General features: G+C 41.0%; 1 protein-coding gene across 4 annotated transcripts in view; it reads right to left on the minus strand.

The window, feature by feature from the left end:
* Nucleotides 1–286: 286 nt before the first annotated feature.
* EGFL6 (EGF like domain multiple 6) overlaps nucleotides 287–24,699 on the minus strand; it is a 66,351-nt gene continuing 41,938 nt past the window's right edge. For all 4 annotated transcript variants that reach the window (XM_075914763.1, XM_075914773.1, XM_075914762.1 and 1 more), the window contains 5 exons: nucleotides 23,487–23,795; nucleotides 9,055–9,138; nucleotides 7,345–7,431; nucleotides 3,902–4,170; nucleotides 287–2,014 (listed from right to left, as the gene is read on the minus strand). In XM_075914763.1, coding sequence (XP_075770878.1) covers nucleotides 1,904–2,014; nucleotides 3,902–4,170; nucleotides 7,345–7,431; nucleotides 9,055–9,138; nucleotides 23,487–23,795 — 860 coding nt within the window. In that variant the 3' untranslated portion in view covers nucleotides 287–1,903. The remainder of the gene's footprint in view (nucleotides 2,015–3,901; nucleotides 4,171–7,344; nucleotides 7,432–9,054; nucleotides 9,139–23,486; nucleotides 23,796–24,699) is intronic.

Here is a 24,699-nt window from a genome sequence, read left to right on the forward strand (position 1 = left end):
TTGTTTAAAGGGAAATCAAACTTGAGAAAGAAGGACTCACATTTGCCACAAAGGACAATATACAATAAAATACTTGTGTTCTGTTGAATTTCTGAGACAGCAGTGACAGATCATCTTTTGCTCTTTTTGTTTTTTGGGGTGATTTTGCTACACACTACATCCCTTTTTCATGTAACTATAAACTTTTAAAGATGAACATAGACATTTATAAAAATAGAGAAAATACATGCAGATTTTTTCCCCAGCAGCAACATTTGTGACTCAGAAACTTTACCCAACACAAGTGTACTTTTCACATATTTTATTAGCAATGAATACATACATAAAATATATGATTCTCCTTAGTAACTTGTTTCCATCCATTAAAGGAAAAGTCTGCTTCCCTCTGTCCTTACTGTAGAGCAAATTTTAGATCTACATATTACAATGTAAGAAATCTGTACAGGTTACTTCACATTAACTGCCATGTTCACATTAACTGTCATCAATTTAATGGCAAATAAGTATGTGAACGGAGAAGAAAATGGATGCCATATTTTCTAGATATGTAAACTACAGACTTCTTATTTTTATGCTGTGAAGCCCCCAATAATATTACTTTGCTTAAAAAATACCTTGAGCCTGGGAGATGTAATTGACTTGCACCTTTGTATAGTCATTTATACCAGTGTAAAGTGAGTACAATGTGGTTGTAAAAAAATCAGAATAGTAGGGTCTAATAGGGTGGACTAAGCCCAGAGGCCCCTCCTGTCACACCCATCCCAGGAAAGGAGAAGTGGAAAAAGTCCTTAAAGTGGGCTAAAGAAGCTGTGGGGGGAAGCAGCCAATCAGGACCTGGGAGGGCCATATAAACAGGAGCTGCAGAGACAGAGATGGGAAATTCTTTGTTGGAATCAGAGTAGTGCAAATGGTGCTCCTGGCTGGCTAAAGGGAATTACAGTACCACAGACAGGTCAGAGTTCCTAGAATCCAGGGAAATGATGAGCTACTGTCTGGCTTCTGCACCTGAACTTAGAAGAGCCCTGAGCTAAGGGTGAGGCATGGGTGAAGGCTGTGGCGAAGTGGTCCAGGGAATGGAAAGCAAGTTAAAAGGACATGGCAGTCTGTGGCTGGACCTGCAGTAGTGGGTGGGCACAGATCCATACCATAGGCCAGTAGGTGAAGTGGCTTAAACTGGACAACAATAACTCCCAAACTGCTGAAATGCTAAGAGGCCCCGCTAGAGAGCTGAGGCTAGAGCAGAACAAGAGGGTGAAACCATCACTTCCAAGGAGGACATTCTGGGTATATGGCCTGTAACTGGGCTGGAACTGTTTTTAAAAACTGTGGACATGCCTGACCAGAAGGGGTGCCATGCCGCTATATACTGTTTGACACTCTTTTTACAGAGGTAAAAATGATTACACAAGAGGTAACACACTGCAGGATCAGGGCCTCTTGAAAACATACATTTTACAGTTTGAGATCAAATGTTATACTGTTAATAATCACAGGTAAGGCACTTAGGGTAAAACAAGTTGTTCTAGGGTCATATAAATGTCATTAGAGATAATAAAGATATTTTAAATACTGCTTTGTGCTTTTGAAGTGGACAAAGTGGAATATAAGACATAAGGACATGCTTTAAAAGGTATTTTATATAAATAAAGCATATGTACTGTAGAAAAGAAAGACAAATAATTCCATACTTTATAAACTCTTACCTTGAACACAGTAGTGCTAGATTCAAAGCAAGTATTAATATATCTGATAGAAAAATGTGTACCTAAAAAGGATTTTGCACTCTTTTGAATGTCAGTTTGCATTACTGCATTAAGTTCAAGACATTTTCCGGATTTGTCATGATGTAACAAAATACAGTACTAGTAAAACAAATATTAAAATAAGAATAGAAATAACAAGCTCAGATATCCATTATCAAGTGATCCTTAGGGCACAAGCCTGAAACCAGTATTACAGTGTCCACTCCGATTTCTCCAGTTTTGCCCTTCCCGCGTTCTGATTCAAAAATGATCTGGCATAAGAAAGGAAAAAAATTCATTATGAGGAGGTAGCAAATGAGACCATTTAACCTCTGTTGAAGAGGAAAGAAAGTTATTTAACTAGAATGAGATAACGTATCAATTGAAAGGTTGTTTTCTTATCACTATCTAGGAAGACTTACCCACTTAAGATCCTTGATCTTTTTATAATTCTTATAATATATGAACTGCAGCAAGACCGATTGTCTTCTATGCTTATCTACAATACCAAACTGATTCTCATAATGTAATTTACTACTGTTAAAGTACAGATAAAATGCTGTCTCAAAAAAACCCCAAGAACACATCACAATAGCGTAACATATATGTTGTTGATATGTGATGTTTGTATGCATTCCTTTTTGGAGGGACATTACAATTGTGAGTTTGCCCTTTAACCTATTTTTGTTAATCTCAAAGGTGCCACAGGACTACGTTTTTAAAGTTACATACTAACATGGCCATTCCTCTGAGACTTTATTTGTATGTTTGGTTACTGAGTCCAGAATTTATTTTAGATACTTTTTCGTACTTATCTTTAGAGAATTTAGCCCCAGATCCTCAGAGGTATTTACACTCCTAACTTTTACTGAAATCAATAGATTTCAATGGAATTAAGTTAGAAGACTAATACTTTCAGGATCTAGGTCTTAAGGAAGCTGATTCTCATTTACACCCTTCTGGTCATGCAAAGGAGCCTTAAAGTGGCCACAGATAAAATTTATGCCCTAAGTAAAGCCTTTTGCACTTCTAAAGCTGTGTAAAGAGACCTTGCCCTAAATGAGAAGTGTCAGGGGGAAACCTTAATTATACCTGTTGCAATTCTTGAAGCAAGTTCTGGCCCCTGCTTAGCAAAGCAGCTGGAAAGATGGCTTAACTGTCTACCTGTGGATTCTCTTTTTTGGAATCCCAGGATGGTTAGGGCTGGCAAAATGTCTTTACACCATTCATCTCCTGCCCAGACTGGGACTGGAGTATATTCTGGTGATCCAGAGCTATCAGAATAGACCCTTGTAGTTGTGAGCTTTGGGTTGCTCTAATTCCCAGGACTATCCCATCCCCTGGCCAGCCCCAGGAACCAGGAGATGCCAAAGAAGGATAAACTCATCTTAAAGACCAGTCTGGCACAAAACACAGCTCACATGGACAGGAATCTGACCCCCAGTGTATGTGTGTCATATACAGGAAACAAGTCTTTGTGTATGCAGTATCAGAAGTCGCAACGCCACCACATGTATCATGAATGTAGAGACAAAACTAATAAGCATGTTAACGCCCACTGGATACAGGATCTGCACTAACACTGATGATTGCACCTGCATTAGATACTCCCTCCTCCCACCTTCCTCATTAAAAGGTATTCGTGAAAACTCCCCCAAATCCAGGCTATTTGATGACGAGGATCATTCAGCACACCCCATCAACTTGTCAGGAAATGTTGCAAGCCAAACTGAAAGCTTTAATCTTTGTCATAGTTCTATCTTTAAGAGCAGTTGTGGTAGAAGTAAAAAAACATAATTTCTCAGTGCACTGAGACATAAAGGAGAGGCCTTAACTAGTTGTGATCATTAAAGAGCTGATGGAACTTTCACAAAGTGATAAGGTTCTTATTCTTAACATCTTGAGCAACTCAGGTAATTCAATTCTCTTTGGTTAAATTGACCCTGAAATTTTAAGAGAATTATTCTTTCTTTTGTTTCCTAGAAATTATTTGGTGGTGTTGGTAGCTTAGAATGGCTCCCATTTTCTAACATGGAGTTGGTTTTCTGTATTGGTAACTAGTATGCATACAAAACAGTCTACAGAATGCTTAAAACCCAGTAAGTATAAAACACAAGCTGTTGTGTTAGTTCTTATAATTGGTTTCTGCCTTTACTTACATTCTTAGTAGTCTCTGATCCCTGAAGCATTTCTATTTTTCCAGTCCTCCACCTTTCATCTTTTCCTCTGCTCTGCTCCCAGGCAGGAGGAGCGCTTCTCTGGCTGCCCAGGAATACTCTGAGTTTCCCCACCCTCTCTCCAGCAAGGCGATAACTGAAAATCAAACAGTAGCTCCTCTTTGGCTTCAGGTCAGTGAGGAGAAGTTTCAGGCGGCCAATGTTCTTTTTGTGCCCCACAAAGGCTGGAACTGCCATGTAATATCCATCACCTTATGAGGGGAAGGAACAGACATCTGATGTGTTTTGTTGCATTCTCTGAAATATCTTTCTTAGTTAACTAAATAACAGTTTATCGAGATAATAAGCGAAAGCGTCATCACTTAACTAAAATCTAGTTTAGAAAAAAGTGTCAAACATACTATATAGGAAACAATGCGGCATGTCCAGAAGGATAGATTAGAATCAGTGGTTCCCAACCTTTTTTATACTGCTGACCAGCAAATCCATTCACAACTTTTGGTGGACTGGTCACATTTTATTTACATATTCATTATGGTAATTAATTTTAAGAGGTCACCTGTTATTTTATATCACATCTGTATGAACACAATACATGTTGTTGTAAAGGATCAGAATTTGCAGATACCTACAACACTAAAACATTCTGTTACAAGAATCCTTTCCTTTCTTATCTTGAGCCATAAACACCTATGTAAACTTTGTTTGAAATGCAATCATGCAAATATCATGAGGTAGGCCTTTTGTTCTGTCTGCAACCCACAGAGAAACAAGTTAGTAGGGTTGCCAGGTGTCCAGTATTGACCTGGACAGTCCGGTATTTTCACCTCTTGTCCGGTAAAAAATTCAGAAAATACCAGACACCTAAAATGTCCGGTATTTTCTGATTTTTTCCTGGCCAAGAGGCGAAAATCCCGGGTGCTTACCTGGTTCTGCAGGGAAGCTGTCTGGCCCAGAACAGGAAGACAAGATTGCTGCCAGCTGCCGCCAGTCTGTTAGGTCCAAAAAGCCTCAAAAGAATTTCTTAAAGGGTCCATGCTTTTTTAAAAACAATTTTTTAGCTTAATAACTCTCAGGGTCCTTTTTTTTTTTGCTCCGCAACTTCAGTCTCCCCCTTTTTGTTTCCTCAACAGAATTTTTCCCCTGGTGTTTTTTTGTGTGTGTAGGGGGGGGTGTTCGGTATTTTTGGTTAAACCATTTGGCAACCCTACAAGTTAGACACCCCAAACTCCCCTCTGTCACTAACTCACTGCACTAGTTCCTACCACTGGAGAGAGGGAGACATGCATATCTAGCCCCCTAGACTGCATGTCCCATACATGAACTGGGAAGAGTAGCTCCAGCCTACTTGGCACTCCTGGGGAAGGCAGGAGCTGCTGCAACATGAGAAGCCAGCATGCTCCCACCTGCCTCCAGGACTGGGGGACACATTTGGGGCAGGCGGGAAGGTCTTACATCTCCACAGGGGGCCTCTGTCAGCAGTTTCCCCAGCAACACTTGGGTCCGTCCTGTCCTGGCCGCGCTGCTGCTCCACACCGGGGGAGAGGAGCTGGAGTAAACAGTTGGCCACGGGGGCAGAGCCATGGTAATTAGTGCTCTGCAGAGCAGGCGAAAGGCTGTGAGAAGGCCACTCGCTCCCCCCAGCAGCTCCTGCCCCCTGCTGAGCTGGGCAAAGGGGGGAAGGTGGCCAAGGACCTGACACCCTCATCAGGCTGTGGGAGAGACCAGGACAGGGACCATTGGGGCGGGGGAAGTGCATATGCATGATTCGCACCCCACCCTGTGTACAGGCCTGTCAAGGCATGGGCATGGCCTGACAATGTGCCATGGCCTGGCAGCCGATGGTGTGTGGCCTGGGACTGGTCCATGGACGGGCGATTGGGAACCACTGGATTTTATGACATAATTATAGATGAAGGATAAGACTAATAATTTGAACAAAATGGCATTCTGTTTTCTTAGCAAGGAAATAAAGACTGAACACAGTACTTCATCTCTCCCTGTACTGTTGTTAGTCTGAAACATCCATATGTATTATGGCACTACCTAGGCTCAAACAAGATTGGAAGTTCACCATGCTAAATACTGTACAGAGTAATCAACAGTCCATGTCCCAAAATGCTTACAATCTAAATAGATGAGACAGACAAAAAGTAAGGAAAAGGAATAAAATACAGGAGGAAAGCAAACACCACAATAAAGAGCAAATCTCATTTTAATTCCATTGTTTGGGAGGGTGTTTTGGGATGAGGTGCTGCTGCAAGAGAATTATCTGAGAGGAGAGGCACAGGAAAGGAGAAGGGATCTGGAAGGGAAAAGGATGAGGAGACAAGAGGGATGGAGGACAGGTGGAGAGAGGCTGAGGTAAAGACTGAGAGGGAGGACACAGGAAATAGCCGGATCAAATGGCCAATCAGCACAAGGGAGAGAATGTCCAGAGTGAAAACTGGAGTGTAAAAGGGAGTATGTCTACAGCAATTACACAACGACGGGCCCTCACCCACACTTAGGTTCGGATGGTTGGGTGAGAGGAGTCCTGGGGCTTAAAGACTGTAAAACTGCTGTGTAGATATTTGGGCTTGGGTAGGAGCCCAAGCTCTAGGGCCTTTGAGAGGGAAGGAGCCCGGAGCTTACACCCAAGCAGAAGCCTGAACGTCTACATAGCAGTTTTTCAGTCTTGTAGCCAGTGTACTCATGGGGTGTGTATACACAGCAAAGTTGCTCCACTATTCCGCTATTTCGAAAAAGCCCCTCATCAGGGCCATTCTAAGTTATTCCTCCTGGGGCTCTAAATCGAGATAGCACATCTACATTAGTGAAGCCTGCCTCGGACTAATTGTGAGGCTTCCCTGCAGTGTAGACGTGCTATTTTTAAATAACTATTCCAGAATAGTTTATTCTGAAATAACTGTGCAGTGTAGACGTAGCCATGGTAAACACCAGAGAGGAACTTGCCCAACAAGTGCAGGTCCTGACAGAATAGACAGCTGGCAGAATGGTAACATGTAGTACCTACATCTCTGCAACAAGTGAAAAACCTTTACTCTTGGCTATCTTAACTTGTAGTGTTCAGGAATTGTAAACTGGTACCAGCCACTGGTCTTTAATATACATAATGTTGAAATCAAGGTGAGCAGTGTGATTAAATTCCCTAACTGCCTGTGGAAAGTCTCCACTGACATCTCTAATGCTGTACCCATTGTTTTTATACCTTCTCTCTTACTACTTTACGCAAATTCAGTTGTGTTGAAATAAGTTGCGGGAGTATCCATTGCCTCCAAAACTTTTAAACATTATTTTTGAGAATTTGTTCTCCCCAAACGTAAAATGCTTACTGGAATTCCAACACCTGATGACAGCCAGCTTCTTCTTTTTGGAACAGAATTATCAAATTAAATCTTAGCAATAGTATATATTTTAAATACCATTTTCTCGATCAGCAGGATTCCAGTCAAAGTCATCATCGGTATCTTGTTTCCAGTTACAAATCCCTTGACTGAAGCTGCAATCAACTGACAATTTTGAAAAACATCATATGAGGAGAAAGAAAAAAAAGGCAGTACCCTGTATTATGATGTGACTCTTTGTGAAGTTTTATTTGCATAAGAAAATTATCTAAAACCTGTATTCAATAGCACTAATTTATATTAAAGCCCATAAAGGTATAACATTTAGAATCAATGCAACAATTCTTACCTTAACTCTTAATATGTGCTGTGACTAGTTACTGCAAGTATCAGAGGGGTAGCCGTGTTAGTCTGAATCTGCAAAAGCAGCGAGGAGTCCTGTGGCACCTTATAGACTAACTGAAGTGTAGGAGCATAAGCTTTCGTGGGCAAAGACCATGCATCTGATGAAGTGCTCCTACATTCAGTTAGTCTATAAGGTGCCACAGGACTCCTCGCCGCTAGTTACTGCAAGAGACCCCTTCCCCCTACCATTTTATACTGTGTTTGTTCAGTGATTTCCTTGCTGGCTTCCTTGTATAATTTTAATTGTTTGTTTGTTTATTTGGACCTATAAAGCCTGGAATGACCTGGGACCAGCCAATATGAGAAACTCTCTCTCTATTATATGATCAGCTCCTTCCATTTAAGAGAGCCATGACAGCATCCGCGAGGGGCCCTTGAGTTTGTAACTCGCACTCCGTACAATGCTTGATTTGAAATAATGAATGTATTGACTTTTAGGGCATACTAAAAAGACCTTATTGTTTGGCGCACAACATAGACTAATTCTATATTTGTAACTTGTATAAATTAGAAGGAATGAAATAAATACTGCACTGTACAATGCAGTAAACAAGCATAATGTGTCATATTCAGCCAGTCCTCTGAGTTTCCTTGCTTTTAGGGCTTTAAACCAAACCATTCAAATTCGTTTAATGTACTTCATTGTAGAGCTAAGACCGAGTATTGAGAAGGCATTATCTATGGTGCCTATCATTACTGTAAAGGCCCATTGTCACATGACTGCAGTTTACTGGAGGAAAAAATTATCATTGAGCTGAAATGTCTAATGCTTCTTCTCAGCCAAAAAGTATAGGGGATTTTTGTTATTAAGATTTGGTAAAATGCCACTGGATCATTTTTTACTCAAACCTACCCCTTAAAGACACTCAAATGTCTGCTGACCCCAAATTCTCATCCCACTGCCAAGCCTGTATTCAGTGCTCAATCCACAGGAGACCTTTCATCCAGCTACACAGTAAGGCCTGTGGCAGTGCTGAATATGTAGTTGCTTTCCTGCAACTCCTCCAGCCCACCACATGGATTCTGGCTTTCTCCATACCTCCCAGCATCAGGCCCTTAATTATCTTCAACTTCCTGAAGTTCCCAATGTGCCCTACATCATATTTAACCTTCCTCAGGAGCCCTGAACAGTGAGGTGGTCAAATCACACCTGATTAGTTTATTACACTTACAGAATGAGTGAGAGCCTGTTGAACCTTGGTCCGTCCCATCGTTCTCCATGTTCTGCCTAGTGTTGCAGTGCTATGCATTATAATTCTCAGAAATTACTAGTGCTCTCTGAAGCCACAAGCTTTGTTTGAAAGGAAAGATAGGGGAAAAGGGTGCACAAGAAAAACATGCTGCACAAGATAATCAACACTGTAGTAAAAAGAAATAATTTACCTTCCTGCTCTGGTTTTGATACTAGAACTTTTCTTTGTGCCAGGACAGAAGGACCAAAGGCCGCTGCTTCTTTAACCTTAGGAACTAATGACAAAAATTTGTCAGTGCAAAATAATTTACTTGAACACAGAAAATAATTTGCTTGGAACACAGAATTAAACTGTTTTACCATCATATAGCTTTCATGATGTAATATGTTTATCTGCAACATTACTAAACCTACACACCAAGTCCAGCCACCAGGTAGGTGCCAACTTTGAACTTTAAAAACAACAAACTTTTAATATTGACCAAGCCAGCAAATGAAATTTGTTTGAACTGCTGACTACCGGGACTTTATATTTTACCCTGAAGCCAACAGAGTCAAGTACCCATTAACATGTTATTTTTGATATAATGCCCCAAGCTTTAGACCTGTGATTTAAGCACAGAGCTGTGGGATACTACAAAGTCAGTGACCTCATGCTTTGGCAGCAAACTGAAAACAGTAACTATAGCATACTCAGAATGTTAAAAATTCCACAAAAGCCCATAAAACATTTGGTTGCATCTACACTGGCATCTGTGCCAGTGTAGACGCTCTCTTGTGCAAGAAAGCGCCGATGGCCATTTTAGCCATCGGGCTTTCTTGCGCAAGAAATTAACGTTGCTGTCTACACTGGCCCTCTTGTGCAAGAATACTCTTGGCTTGTCCCTAAGTGGGAGCGTCAGAGTATTTGCACAAGAACCACTGATTTTGTACATTACAAAGTCAGTGTTCTTGCGCAAATACTCGCGGCCAGTGTAGACAGGCGGCAAGATTTTGCACAAAAGCAGGTGCTTTTGCGCAAAATCTTGCCAATGTAGACACAGCCTTTAGGTTCAGTTGTGCTTTGAACACACCGCCCTGCATTGGGGCAGTGGCAAGTGCACTGTCAGAGCAGGAGATCAAAGAGGTACCACCTGTTAGAAGATACAATATGTGCTCCCCTCCAAGCCTGACAGCTGGCTAGTGTGGAGGGATGGCAGGCCCAGGTGCTATCTGAATTGTTTTGAATGTTTGGGATTCTGAACAAATTTTCACATAAAAACTGGTCTAAGCCACCCTTGGAAGAGTTAGCATAGGTTTACTGCAGCATTGGAAACAGGAGATGTGTTCTCTGTTGTCCATATCTCTGTTGTTTCATAACTGTCCAACGGGGGTGCTCAAACAACAAGTCATATTGCTTTTGTGAGCATCAGTCCAGGATATGGAACCAAACCAAACCCTCTTCAACCTGCATGATCTACTCCAGTCTGAAGGACTGGCAAACTAAGGTGTTCAACTGATTGTCTTCCTGATGTTTTGAGATGCAGTCTCTCATTGTTTTGCACTATGTTAAGTGATTACTAAAAAAGGAGCAGCACTACTATAAAAGACAACATGGAGATGTCTACATAGAAACAGTACAGCTATTCTCATGATAGAGAATTCAGCTTCCAGTGATGGAGGATAGAAAGAGCTTGAAGGTACTACTGGGGAGTAACACAAACCCTTGTACAATTACTTATTAACAGTGTTATCTTGGCAGTTCTTTAGGCAGAAGTGCACTAAACATCCACAGAACACAAACAGTGCAGTTATAAGTTCAGATTTCCCTCACACTGCCAGACCAGAGGAGTTACAGAAATTATACAATTGCTTCTCTGTGCCTCAGGATTCTATTGTTCACCTACCACTCTAATATTTTTTAAAAAATTCTTTCCCATGCATGAACATGACATATAATTTAGATGCAAGTTTGATCCAAATATGTATCATCACTAATCTAGGGCCTGTTTCAGCGATACACTTAAGCATGTACTTGAGCCCCCTGAAGATCAAGATAAACCACCTTCTTAAATGAATGGAGCCTCTAGTGCCTTAAGTCACCTTCTGAATCTTTCTTTTACTGCCAGAGTGACAAAAAGATTTTCCTGGACCCAAGTCTGTATGATGTTTGAGACAGCTGTTGCTAAAAAAATCCTGTGCACCCATCAGATAATACACACAGGCCCTTAAGGCAGCTAGAACTGGGCAGAGAAAAGAGACCTTTGAAATGCTATGTTCACTTTGATGGATTGCTAAGAGCTTGTTTTCTCTTGTTGCACTTGCAGCCTTCACCTCACCAAGATCATTGCTTAAATCACTTGGATAATGATCTTACCTCAGGCTAAGACTAATATATATGTATTTCTGTTTCTTTACCTAGGAACAAGTACATAGAGACTGAGTGTTAGGCCTGCAGTAACATTGCACTGTCATTACACATATCTGGGCACACCATTAGCAAAAGGATCTGACACTCTAAGAATGCTTGCCAAACTGAAAAAAGCAACTTTAGTATGATTTGTTCTGGGAAGAGCAAATAGATTTACTAACGACAGGAGCTATCAGAATGGTTTATTGAATTACAGTCCATTTTCTCTTGGGAGATGTATCCTCTGTGTAATTATGTGCTACACATACTCCAAATGAAGAATTGTCTTCAAAATACAGTATAACAAGGAGGCAAACTTTGTCTCAAAGCCTGTTTTTTATTTTCAGCATCAAGTGTTATACTCAGGCTATGTCTACACTGCTGCTTTTTACTGGAAAAAGATACGCAAATTGCGTTCTGCAATTTGCGTACCTTTTTTTGATAGTTTTGTTGGAGGAGGCTTTTCCGAAAGTTTGCCCATCTACACAGGGCCAAATTTCAGAAAAAACTCCTCTTTCAGAAGAACCCTTCTTCCTTGTGGCACGAGGAAGACAGGGCTTCCGAAACAGCGTGTCTGCTCTTCCGCAAAAAAAGTCGGAAGAGCGGACGTGTTCCCTGGCTACAGTGGAATTTTTCCAGGATACCAGAGGTGTGACGGCGCGTTGGGGGTCCCCTGTCTCCTGCACCCCGAAATGGCACAAACAGACTCCACCAGCCAGTGGAATTGAGGGTGGTTTATTGCTCCTTCAGGATAAGCATAGCACAGATGTAATCTGGTTACAGGAACTGGGGCTAAGAGGCCTCAGTGCTCCCCTTGAGATAGGGGAGTCCCAGCCCCCCTCCCCCGCTCCTTCTCCCCTGCTTTCCAGACAGGAACTAACTAACACTCTTCCAGCCCTGCCCCCCAGCCAGGGTAGCATTCCACCTTCCTTTGTTCCTCTCCATGGGGGGTGTCTGGCCATACTGGTCTGCATAGTGACTCATCCTGTTGTGCTGGGTCGTGGTACCCACGGCAGCCAGTGGGGGTTACCCCAGAGCCAGCAGCATAGAAACCAGCCAGGTACCCCCACTACGTCACAAGAGGTATCCCAGAAAAACTCCACAGTCTAGACATAGCCTCATGCTCTCCTTTTCCATCAAGTACCTTCAGGGTATTACAAAAAAGTTTGTGACCTTCAGATATATTAGAACATGTACAAAGAGAAGGACAAAAACCTGCAAAAAAACTTTTATACAAATAAACTTCTGCTGATTTACATGGTTGTCGGGAGAATTTATAAGTTCCAGATAAGCTCTGGAACCAGAAGAGAAACTGTCATATTCTGCATATGCCCAAATAAATGCACATTCTTTCTGAAGTACCTAGCATGGGTGTTCTATGCAGTTATCACCCATGATGTTTTTTAAAAGCAGCACCAATCTTGAGTAAGAGCCCTGTTCTAAAAGGACATTTTGGCACTTCACAGATTCCAGTACAGTATTAGACTTGCAGTTGAAGGACTTACAATTAAGATATATTGTGATTTCAGCACAACGGAACAAAAACAATTACCACCACTACCACGACTTACCCTATTTGGAGAATTTTATTTGATCAAAAATAGTAGGTACGACATAATGCAATATGGGAACAACTCAGGAAAACCATATTCATGGAAACACTTTTCCATCAACTGTTTCAGATAGTGAGAAAAGGGAGATGAAACATTCTGCTACTGTAAAAAGGCCCATGCAAAGTGTCACTAAGGGTTGCATATTATAGTGCAAAAAAGTAGGTTTGAGAGTCATCTTGTAAGCCATTCCCTGAGGCAATGGGATTCTGAGTAGCTGAGTTCATGAAGGGGACAGGGAGGCCCTCTGGATGGTTGGTAATGGTATTGGCTCACTTTGAGCACATACTTCATTCCATTTCTAGCAGGCCCTTGGCACAAACCTTAGAGGCAGCGTGGCTTGACACTTAACCTGGTAGTGTAGACATAGCCTATTTCGAAACAATAACTCCCAAAATAACTATTTTGAAATAAGCATAAACAACGAGAAGTCCCGTGGCACCTTATAGACAAAGACCAGATGCCCACGAAAGCTTATGCTCCAATAAATCTGTTAGTCTATAAGGTGCCATGGGACTTCTTGGTATTCATGCAGATTCAGACTAACACAGCTACCCCTCTGATATTTTGAAATAAGCTTATTCCTCTTCACAAGCCGGAGTTATTATTTTGAAATAACAAGCCTCTTATTCCGAAATAACGGGCTTGGCAGTGTGGATGCTCGTCTTGTTATTTTGAAATAGACATGCCCTTAAGAGTCAATGATGACAAAAGTAAAGAGAAATTTTCAAGACCGCATCTGGAAAAACATAAGTTGGACCAAGCTACAGCATGAAACAATCAAAAGAAAAAAATAAAGAAAAAAACCCGACAGATAAAATGAGATAACTTGCTAGAATGTGACATGAAATCTGTGGAACAGTGTTTTATAGGATGTTATCCAGAAATAGTACAAAAGTATGGACAAGTGAGTCATTACTACAGAGCAAAAGACACTTATCCAAATCTAAGATAAGTTTTCCTTTACCTGCACTTGGTTTCAACTCTTTGCAGAAGCAACTGCTGTATATAAAGTTTTTTGTAGTACACTTTGTTTTAAAAATATATTTTTGTTTTCTTCCAGTAATACATATTCTATCCCTAAAGTTTTAGTCTCCGCCCATCTCGGTGGACATACTTAAATATTATTACATTTCTTATATCTCATCTATGGTACCACAATGTCCTCTTAATGAGGCAGCCATCCTGGAAGAATGAATGCATGGCATGATAGAAGGTAAGTAGTTTATTTTATTATTTTTATTATTAGTAGTAATATCATAACACTTAGGAACCCCAGTCATGGACCAGGACGCCACTTACTAGGATCTGTATAAACACAGAACAAAAACATGACTCTGCCCCCAAAGGTTTTTCCTAGCTCTTATAGCTGTTTTTGCCTCTCTCAGGTAACAGGGAAAGCATTCTGAATTCTGAACAGGTAAGCAAATCAGTAGTTGGCCATGTCTCAATGTTGGGGTTAGTGTAAGTATAAAATGAACATATCGAGCTTTCACCTTGTGAAACAAATAAATATGTATACGAGCTATAATTACACCCATTTCTAAATAGTTAACACTGATACATAGGCCTCTTACAAAACAGTATCTAGTAAACAGATGCCTTCAGGGGACCATATTCACCTACTCTCTTATGTTTGGATCTTATAACAGCTTCAGAAAACAGTCATTGACACTATTTATCTTACTATGAAGCATAGTATCATATAATACTAGAACTGTAATAATGACCATGAGAGGTCATTAATCCAGTCCCATGCCCTCACACCAGGACCAAACACCATCTAATATTAAACAGTAAAAAGCCTTGCAAAAATAAAACAAAATTAAGTTCAGCTGCCTAAATCAAAGTTACCCATAAAATGTTTCAAAACTCTAGAAAACCTAGAAGAACTGCATAATATTGTATCACTATCTAAACAAGGAATGTCTCCATTTAGGGTTGCTATTTGTATAACTGCACAAACCCCAGCACCCTTGTTCTGCCCCTTCTCTGAGGTCCTTCCTCCCTCCATTGCTCATTCTTCCCCACCCTCACTCATTTTGAGTAGGCTGGGGCAGAGGGGGGGTTGAGTACAGGGGAGAGTGCAGGCTCTGGACTGGTGGATGGGGCTGAAGGTTCAGAATGTGGGAGGGGGCTTTGGGCTGAGTCTGGGATTGGACGTTGGTGCAGGAGGATCTCTGAGAGGGAGATTGGGTGTGGGAGGGGACTCAGGCCTGGAACAGGGGCTGCGGATGCAGGCCCTTACATTGGGTGGCTCCCAGAAGCGACCAGCATGTCTGACTCCTAGGCTCAGGAGCTGTCAAGTGGCTTCTGTGCACTTTTCCGGCCTTCAGGCAACACCCCTTCCCCATAGTTCCCACTGGCTGCAGTTCCTGGCCAGTGGGAGTTGCGAAGCTGGCACTTGAAGCAGGCACTTGAATCCCTGACTGCCCCTGTGCCTAGTAGCTAGAGGGACCTGCCAGTTGCTTGCTTCTGGGTGCTGTGAGGAGGAAGTCCACCTTAGCTCTGCTGACTGGACTTTTAGTAGCCTATTAAAATCTCCTAGACCGGTTTCAATCTAGCCACTGGAAGATTGATTCAGATTCCGGGAGATTCCCAGCCAATCCAGGAGGTTTGAGAATTCTATCTACATCTCTGCTGCCACCACCATGTCCAGCTTCCAGATGACTTCATTTGCCAGATTGCCTACATCTTTTTATGAGGCTTTCATCCAGTTGAGCAGCATCTACAGATTATTTGCACTCACACTGGGCCAATTATCAAAGAAGAATAAAACCAGCAGCAATCAACCTGCTTAGCTGAAATGTTTTGCTTATGATTCAGAACATAATAATATAGAATCTAGGGCTATGTCTAGACTGCAGGCTTCTTTCGAAAGAGGCTCTTTCGAAAGCATCTTTCGAAAGAGCCTCTTTCGAAAGATCGCGTCTAGACTGCAGGCGGATCTTTCGAAAGAGAAATCTGCTTTTTCGAAAGAGAGCACCCAGCGAGTCTGGATGCTCTCTTTCGAAGACAGCCTCTTTACATTGAAGAATGCCTTCTTTTGAAAGAGGAACTTTCGAAGGAAGGCGTTCTTCCTCGTGAAACGAGGTTTACCGCCATCGAAAGAAAAGCCGCGTTCTTTCGAAATAATTTCGAAAGAACGCGGCTTGAGTCTGGACGCAGGGGAAGTTTTTTCGGGAAAAGGCTACTTTTCCCGAAAAAACCCCTGAGTCTAGACACGGCCTAAGAGACGACAACTGTATTTAATAGTATAAAGAAAGGGGAATTCAAAACCTTTTTAACTTTTGGTGCAAGCAAGCCAAGAGATCCTTTCATGTTCACAGTATGCTAGGTCATTTCATGGTTGTATTCCACTACGTGTTCCATAAACTGATACAGATAATGTAGTACATGGGATGACACCTCTATACCTTATTCAGTGTACAGGATGGATGGTCTCCATGAACAGGCTGCTATTTTAAATTCTGTCTTCTCATTGTACAATGTGTGGACTGCGTTGTAGTATCCAAATCCTGCTCTGAAGCGATTCAGGTCACATGTTTTGTTAGTTTTTAAGGTGCTGCTGGGCTATTCGTTGTTTTTTAAAGTTTTTCCAGTTACATACTAACACAGCTACCCTTCTGAAGCATTCGTGAAAACTTTGTTTTGGGGGATTTGCCAAGCATCACAGGAACTCTGAAGCAGAGGCAGAATTCAATTCTCCTGGCAGCATTCAGCTGCCTACAGTCCCTTGTCTCAGCCACTAGCACCTTCCAACTTTTGCAGCAAATGTAGCAGGGGCCCTTCAGACAACAGCCTCCTCTACTAAATAGACTTGATTCATCCCCAGAACAGGTCCAGCTTGCCCTTATACTGGCACTTCACTTTTGAGTGCTTGACTTTGCAAATTTTAACATTTTCCTTTAATATTTTTAGGTGTATAATGTAAAGGGCTGCTCTCAAAGTTGACAGGTCCAATGTTTGGTGTAACTGGCCTGAGCTATTCTTAATCATTTCAATCTCCAAACAGTATTTTTGTTCAAAAGCTTCAGGGGGTAGCCAAGTTAGTCTGTAACAGGAAAAACCTAAAAAACAACAAATAGTCTAGTAACACCTTAAAGACGAACAAAACGTGTAGATGGTATCATGAGCTTTCGTGTGCACAACCCACTTCTTCAGCTGAATGGAGTATTAGCTGTTATTTATCTGTGTAATATAGCTGTAAGCAATTGATCCATTATACATATAAATGATCTACTGTATTTACATGGAAACCAGTGATTTTCAAATGTATTTGATTGTGCCCCTTCTTTATGTCTGTAGTAGTTTATGTCCCTCTCCACAACTGTCACATAAATACATATAGGCTACGTCTACACTGGCCCCTTTTCTGAAAGGGGCATGCTAATTTTAAACTTCGTAATAGGGAAATCCGCGGGGGATTTAAATATCCCCCGTGGGATTTAAATAAAGATGTCCGCCGCTTTTTTCCGGCTTGTAGAAAAGCCGGAAAAGAGCGTCTAGACTGGCCCGATCCTCCGGAATAAAGCCCTATTCCGGAGGATCTCTTATTCCTACTTTAAAGTAGGAATAAGAGATCCTCCGGAATAGGGCTTTATTAAAAAAAGCCCTGATTAAAAAATCCAACTCCCAGTAAATATTAAAAACAGGAAAACATTGGTTCAATCAGAGCCAGTGATCCATTGTAATAAGAGCAAAAGCAACACTGCAATTGTGGTCAATGTCTATACCACATAGTAGCAAATGGATTGATGTACAGAGGACAATGATTTTTATACAGGTTGGACATCTCTCTTATCCGGTACCTTCGGGACCAGTCCCGAATAAAGGAATTTGGCAGATTAGAGAAGGTTTCCTTCCACAGCCCTAGGCTGCCAACTCTGCCAGCTTCGGGGTGGATGAGGGAACTACCTCCATCCCCTGCAGTGCTGCCTGCTGGGTTGCTAGCCCCATTGCTGCTGCCACAGCCAGACTTCTTGCTGGGCTCCAGCAGTCCGCACTGCCAGGGGCTGGCTTTGGCCTTGGTCAGGCTGCCTGGGGCTGCCGAGTGCCCAGGCTCTTGTCCCAGCCCTGTGGCAGCCTGCAGGATCTGACTCCACAGACTGTCACTGGCCTGATCCTGCACTGCTGGGGGCTGCTCTGACCTGGTCCCAGTGCTGGGTGCTGCTGCCGGCTCCAGCCCCACTCCTGCAGGCTGCTGCCAGCCCAAGTCTCTGCCCCATCCTGCTGCTTCAGCCCAGCCCCTCCTGGATTGCCCTCCTGCCATTAGGCTACTGGGGTTCTCTGATCCAGGAACATCCATGGTCCTGCTGGACAATGGATGTTGCTGGACCAGAGAATTCCAGTTTTGGGAGGTACAACCTGTATGATGCTATCCAGGCTTAACAGAAATTTGTCAAAATGCACACCACCACCTCAGGACTTCATGGCTACGTCTACATTGGCATGATTTTCCGGAAATGCTTTTAACGGAAAAGTTTTCTGTTAAAATAATTTTCGGAAAAGCACGTCTAGATTGGCAGGACACTTTTCCGGAAAAGCACTTTTTGCGGAAAAGCGTCCGTGGCCAATCTAGACATGCTTTTCCGCAAAAAAGCCCCGATCGCCATTTTTGCGATCGGGGCTTTTTTGCAGAAAACAGTACTGTGCTGTCTACACTGGCCCTTTTGCGCAAAAGTCTTTCGGAAAAAGACTTTTGCCCGAACGGGAGCAGCATAGTATTTCCGGAAAATCACTGACCATCTTATATGAGATCGTCAGTGCTTTTCCAGAAATTCAAGCGTCCAGTGTAGACAGCTGGCAAGTTTTTCCGGAAAAGTGGCTGATTTTCCGGAAAATCTTGCCAGTCTAGACACAGCTCATATCTTTAAAGGAACTGCTTTGCTCATTCATTGCTGTAGGTAAAATGTGTGCAGTTTTTTCGCCAAAGCTTTTCATAACCAACACTAAACCCGGCTAAGTAAACCAAGGCAAAGTAGGTGAAATGTAGTATTTGGACATTATACAAGAAGGGAAATACAATTAATATGTATACCCTGAATTGAAAGAAAGGCTGTTTGAATGCCACAGAGGGTAAAATGCCTTAAGTCCTATTTATAGGAGGGATTAAATCAGAAAGCCAACAAAACACACTCTTTCTCTGTCAGGTTCTGGATTGAGATTCATTGCATAGTACAGGTTGAACTTTTCTAGTCTGGCACTCTTTGGTCTGGCAACATCTGAGGTCCAGCATGATTTTAGTTAGCCAGATGTCCACTTATCATGGGCGTAGCCAAGTTTCCCCATGGTCCCATAAAGTGTTTACAGCCACCAATCCTGGCTTTCAGTGTTCTGTGTAGTTATTTAGCTCTAATTTACCCTTAAATGTCCTCTACTTGCCCAGTAAGCAGTGGAAGTGTTGGCAATGTTACTAGACAATACTGACCTCCCATGGTTAACCAAATTCTCTGGTTTGGTGCTGGTCCAGCCCCAAGGGTGCTGGACTAGAGAGGTTCAACCTGAATTCTTCCCGTATGCAGAAAGATGCCAATTTAGTTACCAGTAAGTACTCTTTGGCACAACACAAATTCTTCTGAAACATTCAGTATCTAAATACCTTACATTAGTAATGGAACATTCCAGCTCATTAGGATAGAACTTGAATGGCCCCAGTAGAGACATAAGCCGTGTTTGTACAGTAAGGTGTATGTGGACAGAAATCAGTTCCTGTGTAGAGTCTAGAGAAGTTGCACATTAAAGTAAACAGAACTCTGTGCTGGGATCCATACAGACACATTGCCTGCAAGGCTCCAGGAGGTGAATTCTGTGCACTCACAACCAATACAGAAATTTGAAAGTGAAAAAAGCAAATTCATCCGTTACTATTCTGAATCTTGAGCATCACGTGCAAAATAAACTTAATGGGCACTTTAAAAAAGTTCTAAAAAAAGCAATGGCTGCCATGATCTGAGAAGTCTTGTAATGGTAGGAGAAGGATAAAAATTAATAGTTAATTAAATATCTAGCACTTAAATAGTGTTTTTCCATCAATAGATCCCAAAAAGCTTTACAAAGGAGGTCAGTATTAGCCTAATTTTGCTGCTGAAGAAACTGAGGCGCAAATACATGATGGCACTTAGGCATAAAACTTCCTTTTGAAAACAATATTTAGGCTTCTAAATCTCAGGCATTGCAACCTTGAGTGTTGCAATGCCTAAATACCTTTATAAATCTGGGAATAAATCACAGAGTCTGGAATAGAACCCAAATGTGCTGAGCCGCAGTTCATTGCTCTAACCACTAGGAAACGCTGCATTCCCAGATGACCTAATAGTTCACTTTCATTCCTAATTTCTAGGATTTGGTTATAATTATAGAAATCATTATCCAACCATTTGTTACAAAAATAGAGTAACTTTTTAAAAACAGAAGGAATAAGGCACTTCAAGAAATTATACTGGATACCTAAATTAATAAGGTAGATGAAATCATGTGTTATTCTTACCTTCTTGGAAAGATATCTCTATTTTAGATACCCATGATCATCACTGTAATTAGCTTGTTCTCAACAGCATCTTATGTAGATATCTTTCTTGAAGAAATTCATACTCAATAAACTTCTTTCTAAAAATATGTTGCCAGTAGGAAAAGGCCAAAAATTACTAAGGGATATTGCTCCTCAGCTGGAATGTATGTTATATTATCTTATTTAACTACCTGTTATGTGGACTTCAAAAGACAGGTATCTGGAAGTATTTATGTATGCACTTTATGTCCCACAATACTAAGTGCTGGTTCTACCTATTCAGGGACTGAATTTCATTCTGCTGCATCATGACGTTTCCTAAACTGCTTTGCTGACAAATATTACTAATTTGTGTTATCCCACTAAAATTGAATAATTATGTTATCCTAAAAAAGTCTCAGAGAGGTAGCCATGTTGGTCTACAACTTAAAAAAAAAGTAGTTCTGTAGCACCTTAGAGACTCCACACTAATTAGAGCTTTAGTCCCACTAATTAGAGTTTTTAATATATATTCATTCAAATACTTGAATACTGATATTTCTTCTTCATTCCTGTGTGAATGAATGGATCTTACTTCTGCAGAAATCAGACCCTTCACAAATCACTCCTTTATGATAATTCACCCCACTGGCATATTATGATCAATCAATCTTCAAAAACCCTTTTCAGTCTTTTGAGGCTCAAATGAATATGACATGAATGTGGGTCAACTTCCTCATAGGTGCAAAGGCAGCACTGTAATGTGAGCCTATGCTAGTTCTAATCTGAGCTTCTGTTCACTAGAAAGCTGCATTGAATTAAAACACAACTCTAAGAAAAGTCCCAGTTTATTTGGTGTTCTAGAACCCAATGACAGGATATAGAACACGACTCATCACTCTTTATACAAATTGCAGTATTATGAACAACAGTTAGTTTGACACAGCTCATCAAAGTCATGTTCTGACTTGGTGTATTTTTCTAGTAGAAACAGTCTATTCAAGTGGTTAGAGCATGAAACTACCCTTCAGGAGACTTGGATTCTATTGTTTGTTCAGAGTGTGTACGGATAAGTCACTTAATTGCCATATGCCTCAAGTCTTTCCACTTTTGTAAAGTATTTTGAGATCCTAAACTGATCCATGCTGGAAGAGCTCAGAAATGGAAGGGCACTGAAGAAAGTCCTGCTGGGTATGCTGTGCAAATCATGTAGTAATATTTAGTTTTATCCTCTGACTGAGCTGAAATATCCTCCAATTATTGCTTAACCTTGAAGGAAGGGAATTTTAGAATAATAGTGCCTTGGGCATGCAAAATAGTATTTTCAAATATATTCCAGTTTAATAAACATATTTGTAATTGGGTTTATAGCTATTGCAATAAAATAATTCTTGTTCTGGCAGCAGTCAATATAACCTTTTCCTTTAAAAAAAAGCATCAATATTATTTGAAAGATTTCTTTGATTCTATGTACCAACAATTCCAGTGGCTGCTAAACTGAATATATCTTCATAAATAATACTATGGGCCATAAATATATCATTTAAATCAGTTTAAGGGATCACCAATAAGTTATTATGTTCCTACACTGGGAAAGAAAGAAAATTTTCCAGATAAGCTAAGAGCAAGGCATGTCTTTTATAGTATTTATTTATTTAGCCACGAAGAATCTGAACTAGAGATATTATAAATATTGTTTAAAAGTGGATTTAAAAGCTTCTTCAACAAAGAAGATGACTTTCCAAGTAAACAACAAGGAGGAACACCTGTATTCCAAAGAAATAACTGAACTGAAAAGCTTTGAGTGCTTTCTGAGGAAATATATGTACATCTTCCTGACTGAGTTAGGAACTCCCATCCGAGCACTACCAAAGTTTTCAACTCTATTCTTTGATAAATTTCCACATTCAAATCAAAGACCTGAGAAACTTTGTGATGTACAGCTAGTGACTTTTATATGACATAAACAACAATTCATGATGAATAAGCCTTGCTATATGAAGTACAAAGACACAAAATAGTGTTTTTTTTCTGTACAATGTCCACTCATCATCTAGGATGCCAAACATGGGTATCAGGAAGCTAACTTAATTTAGTGCTTATTCTTAATAAAGCAGGACAATTTGTCAGTTGCTTTTTCAGAGAGGATGGAGGAAAAGCTATTAATTTGTATTCCTTTAATACTCTGGTTTCGCTGGGCTAGGTCTTAGTTACAGTGGGAGGTTCCAGACTCACACTACAGAGAAGACTGTAGCAGCCACAGTTGATTTTCCAGGGTTTGAATTAGTGGATCTAGTGAACACATGCTAATTTGAATGAAGAGGGGCACTCCAGTCCTTACAAGGAGTAAGGGAAGTCAAAGGGAGAGTGTGCTCCCTTCAACTTCATGTAGTTTGGACAGCGCCAAAAGTCAAGTTAAGGTACTTGAACTTCAGCTACATAGCTGAAGTTGTGTAGGTTAATCCGAGCTTATCCCATAGTGTAGAAGACATACCCAGTGTTCCCTCTAAGCTGTGGGGAAGCACAGCTTCACAGGTGATTAATCAGCCCCACCCAATTAGTCAGCTCCCTGCATGGAAGCCCTAGCCTCTGACTGGGCAGAGCTGATTAATCACCTGTGAAGCTCTGCTGCCCCACAGCTTAGAGAGAATGCTGGATATACTCTTATACTAGATATCTTTTTGAAACAGTCCTTGTCAAGAAATATATTACCAAAACAGCATTTCTTCAAGTGAACGCATGTTCTCATCATTTTTCTCTCTTCTACTCCTAGATTTTGTCTCTCTCACTTGACAGTTACTCAGGTTTATTTTCATTTCCCTTAGGCATTCTTTGAATACCCATCCCTGTAGTGTGTAGATGCCAGTGAGTAACTAGTACCATGAAAGTATATAATTAGTGCCATTGATTTATGTCTAAACTAATGGACCTGTTTTTAATCCCTTAATTGTCTGATACCCTATACAGGAGATCCTTTTTAATCTTTACACTGTACCGGTTTACTTTTATTCCTTTTAAGGTAAAATATATGAGATGTTTCATGTTTGCCTGCAATCTTGTTATTATTTAGATGTACTTTTACAGAAAGTCAGCACTGATTTATTCACATAAATAAGAAACGATGGCCACACTTACTAAAGACATCTCCTCTAAGGATTTGTTCATGGTCAATCTGGTTCTCAAGGTCCTCCTGTTCTTCCACCTCTACAGCATCTTCAGTACCTTTCTCCTCTTCTTCATAAATCCCTCCAACGTAAATGCCATCCTCATAATCCAAGGATGGCAAGTGAACCTTAGAAGCTGGTGTCATGGCTGGTTCTGGGATCACATTCTTGAGCTCGTCATGTTTTTTCACACTGCTCTTGTGTGCAAGAAGTTTCTTGATTGTGTCCTTCATGGCTCCAGGGATTCTTGTGACTTCCTTCACCAAATTTTCCGGGATAACTAGAACCAACAATGAAATGTAAAAGATACACTTGAAGTAATTGAACCACACCAGAACCTTGGTGTTTCTAAACATACACTCCATTACAAGTTTCAAAGAAACTATATGGCCAAATTCACTGCTGTCAAATATAGGTGAAACGTAGAGTTGAACATGCATACCTTAACAGTGAACATGCATACCTTAACAGTGAACAGTATATACAACCTTTCCCTACTGTCTGACTATGTTTTAGTGAAAACTGTCTAGGCTTATCTGCTGTAATTTAAAAAACTATACAGTATTCAGTAGTGATGGGTGAACCTCAGAAAGTTCAGTTCAAATGGGCACTCAGAAGATCAGGAGCTCATCTAGATTATCATAACTTCTTGCTTTTGCAGGAGGAGAACAGAAGCCTTACACAAATATTCTGTCTCCTGAGATTTCTTGTATTTCTGCTTTCAGCTGGCCACAAAATACCACAAGAACATTCAACTTTGTCATATTGTGGAACATATTTTGGAACATAATCCAAAAACTAGAACCCGCTAGAAGGCTTTGGATGCTATATCTCAGAATAGGATACCAGAGGGTAGGGCAGGGCCATCCTTAGGCATACACATCTGTGTAGGGCAATCAAAAATTTAGGGCACCCCTGGGTCAGTATCCGTCCTTCCAACTCTTCATATCCCTGTTCTGGCCCTTCCTACAGGTTCCCACCACTGGTGGCTACAGCTGCATCCTGATGAGTCTTCCTCCGGAGGGAACCTAGTAACGTAAAAGAGAAAAAGCCTTCCAGCCTGCCAGACCTATTAATACAACATTGAAACTGTTAAAGAGCCATTAAAGAGATAATGAAGTCATTTAACAGGCATTTGCCATCCTCCAACTATGTACTCTCTGTTTCTGAATATACAGACAAGA

Source organism: Pelodiscus sinensis, chromosome 1 (genome assembly GCF_049634645.1).
Source record: "Pelodiscus sinensis isolate JC-2024 chromosome 1, ASM4963464v1, whole genome shotgun sequence".
Lineage (NCBI taxonomy): Eukaryota > Metazoa > Chordata > Testudines > Trionychidae > Pelodiscus > Pelodiscus sinensis.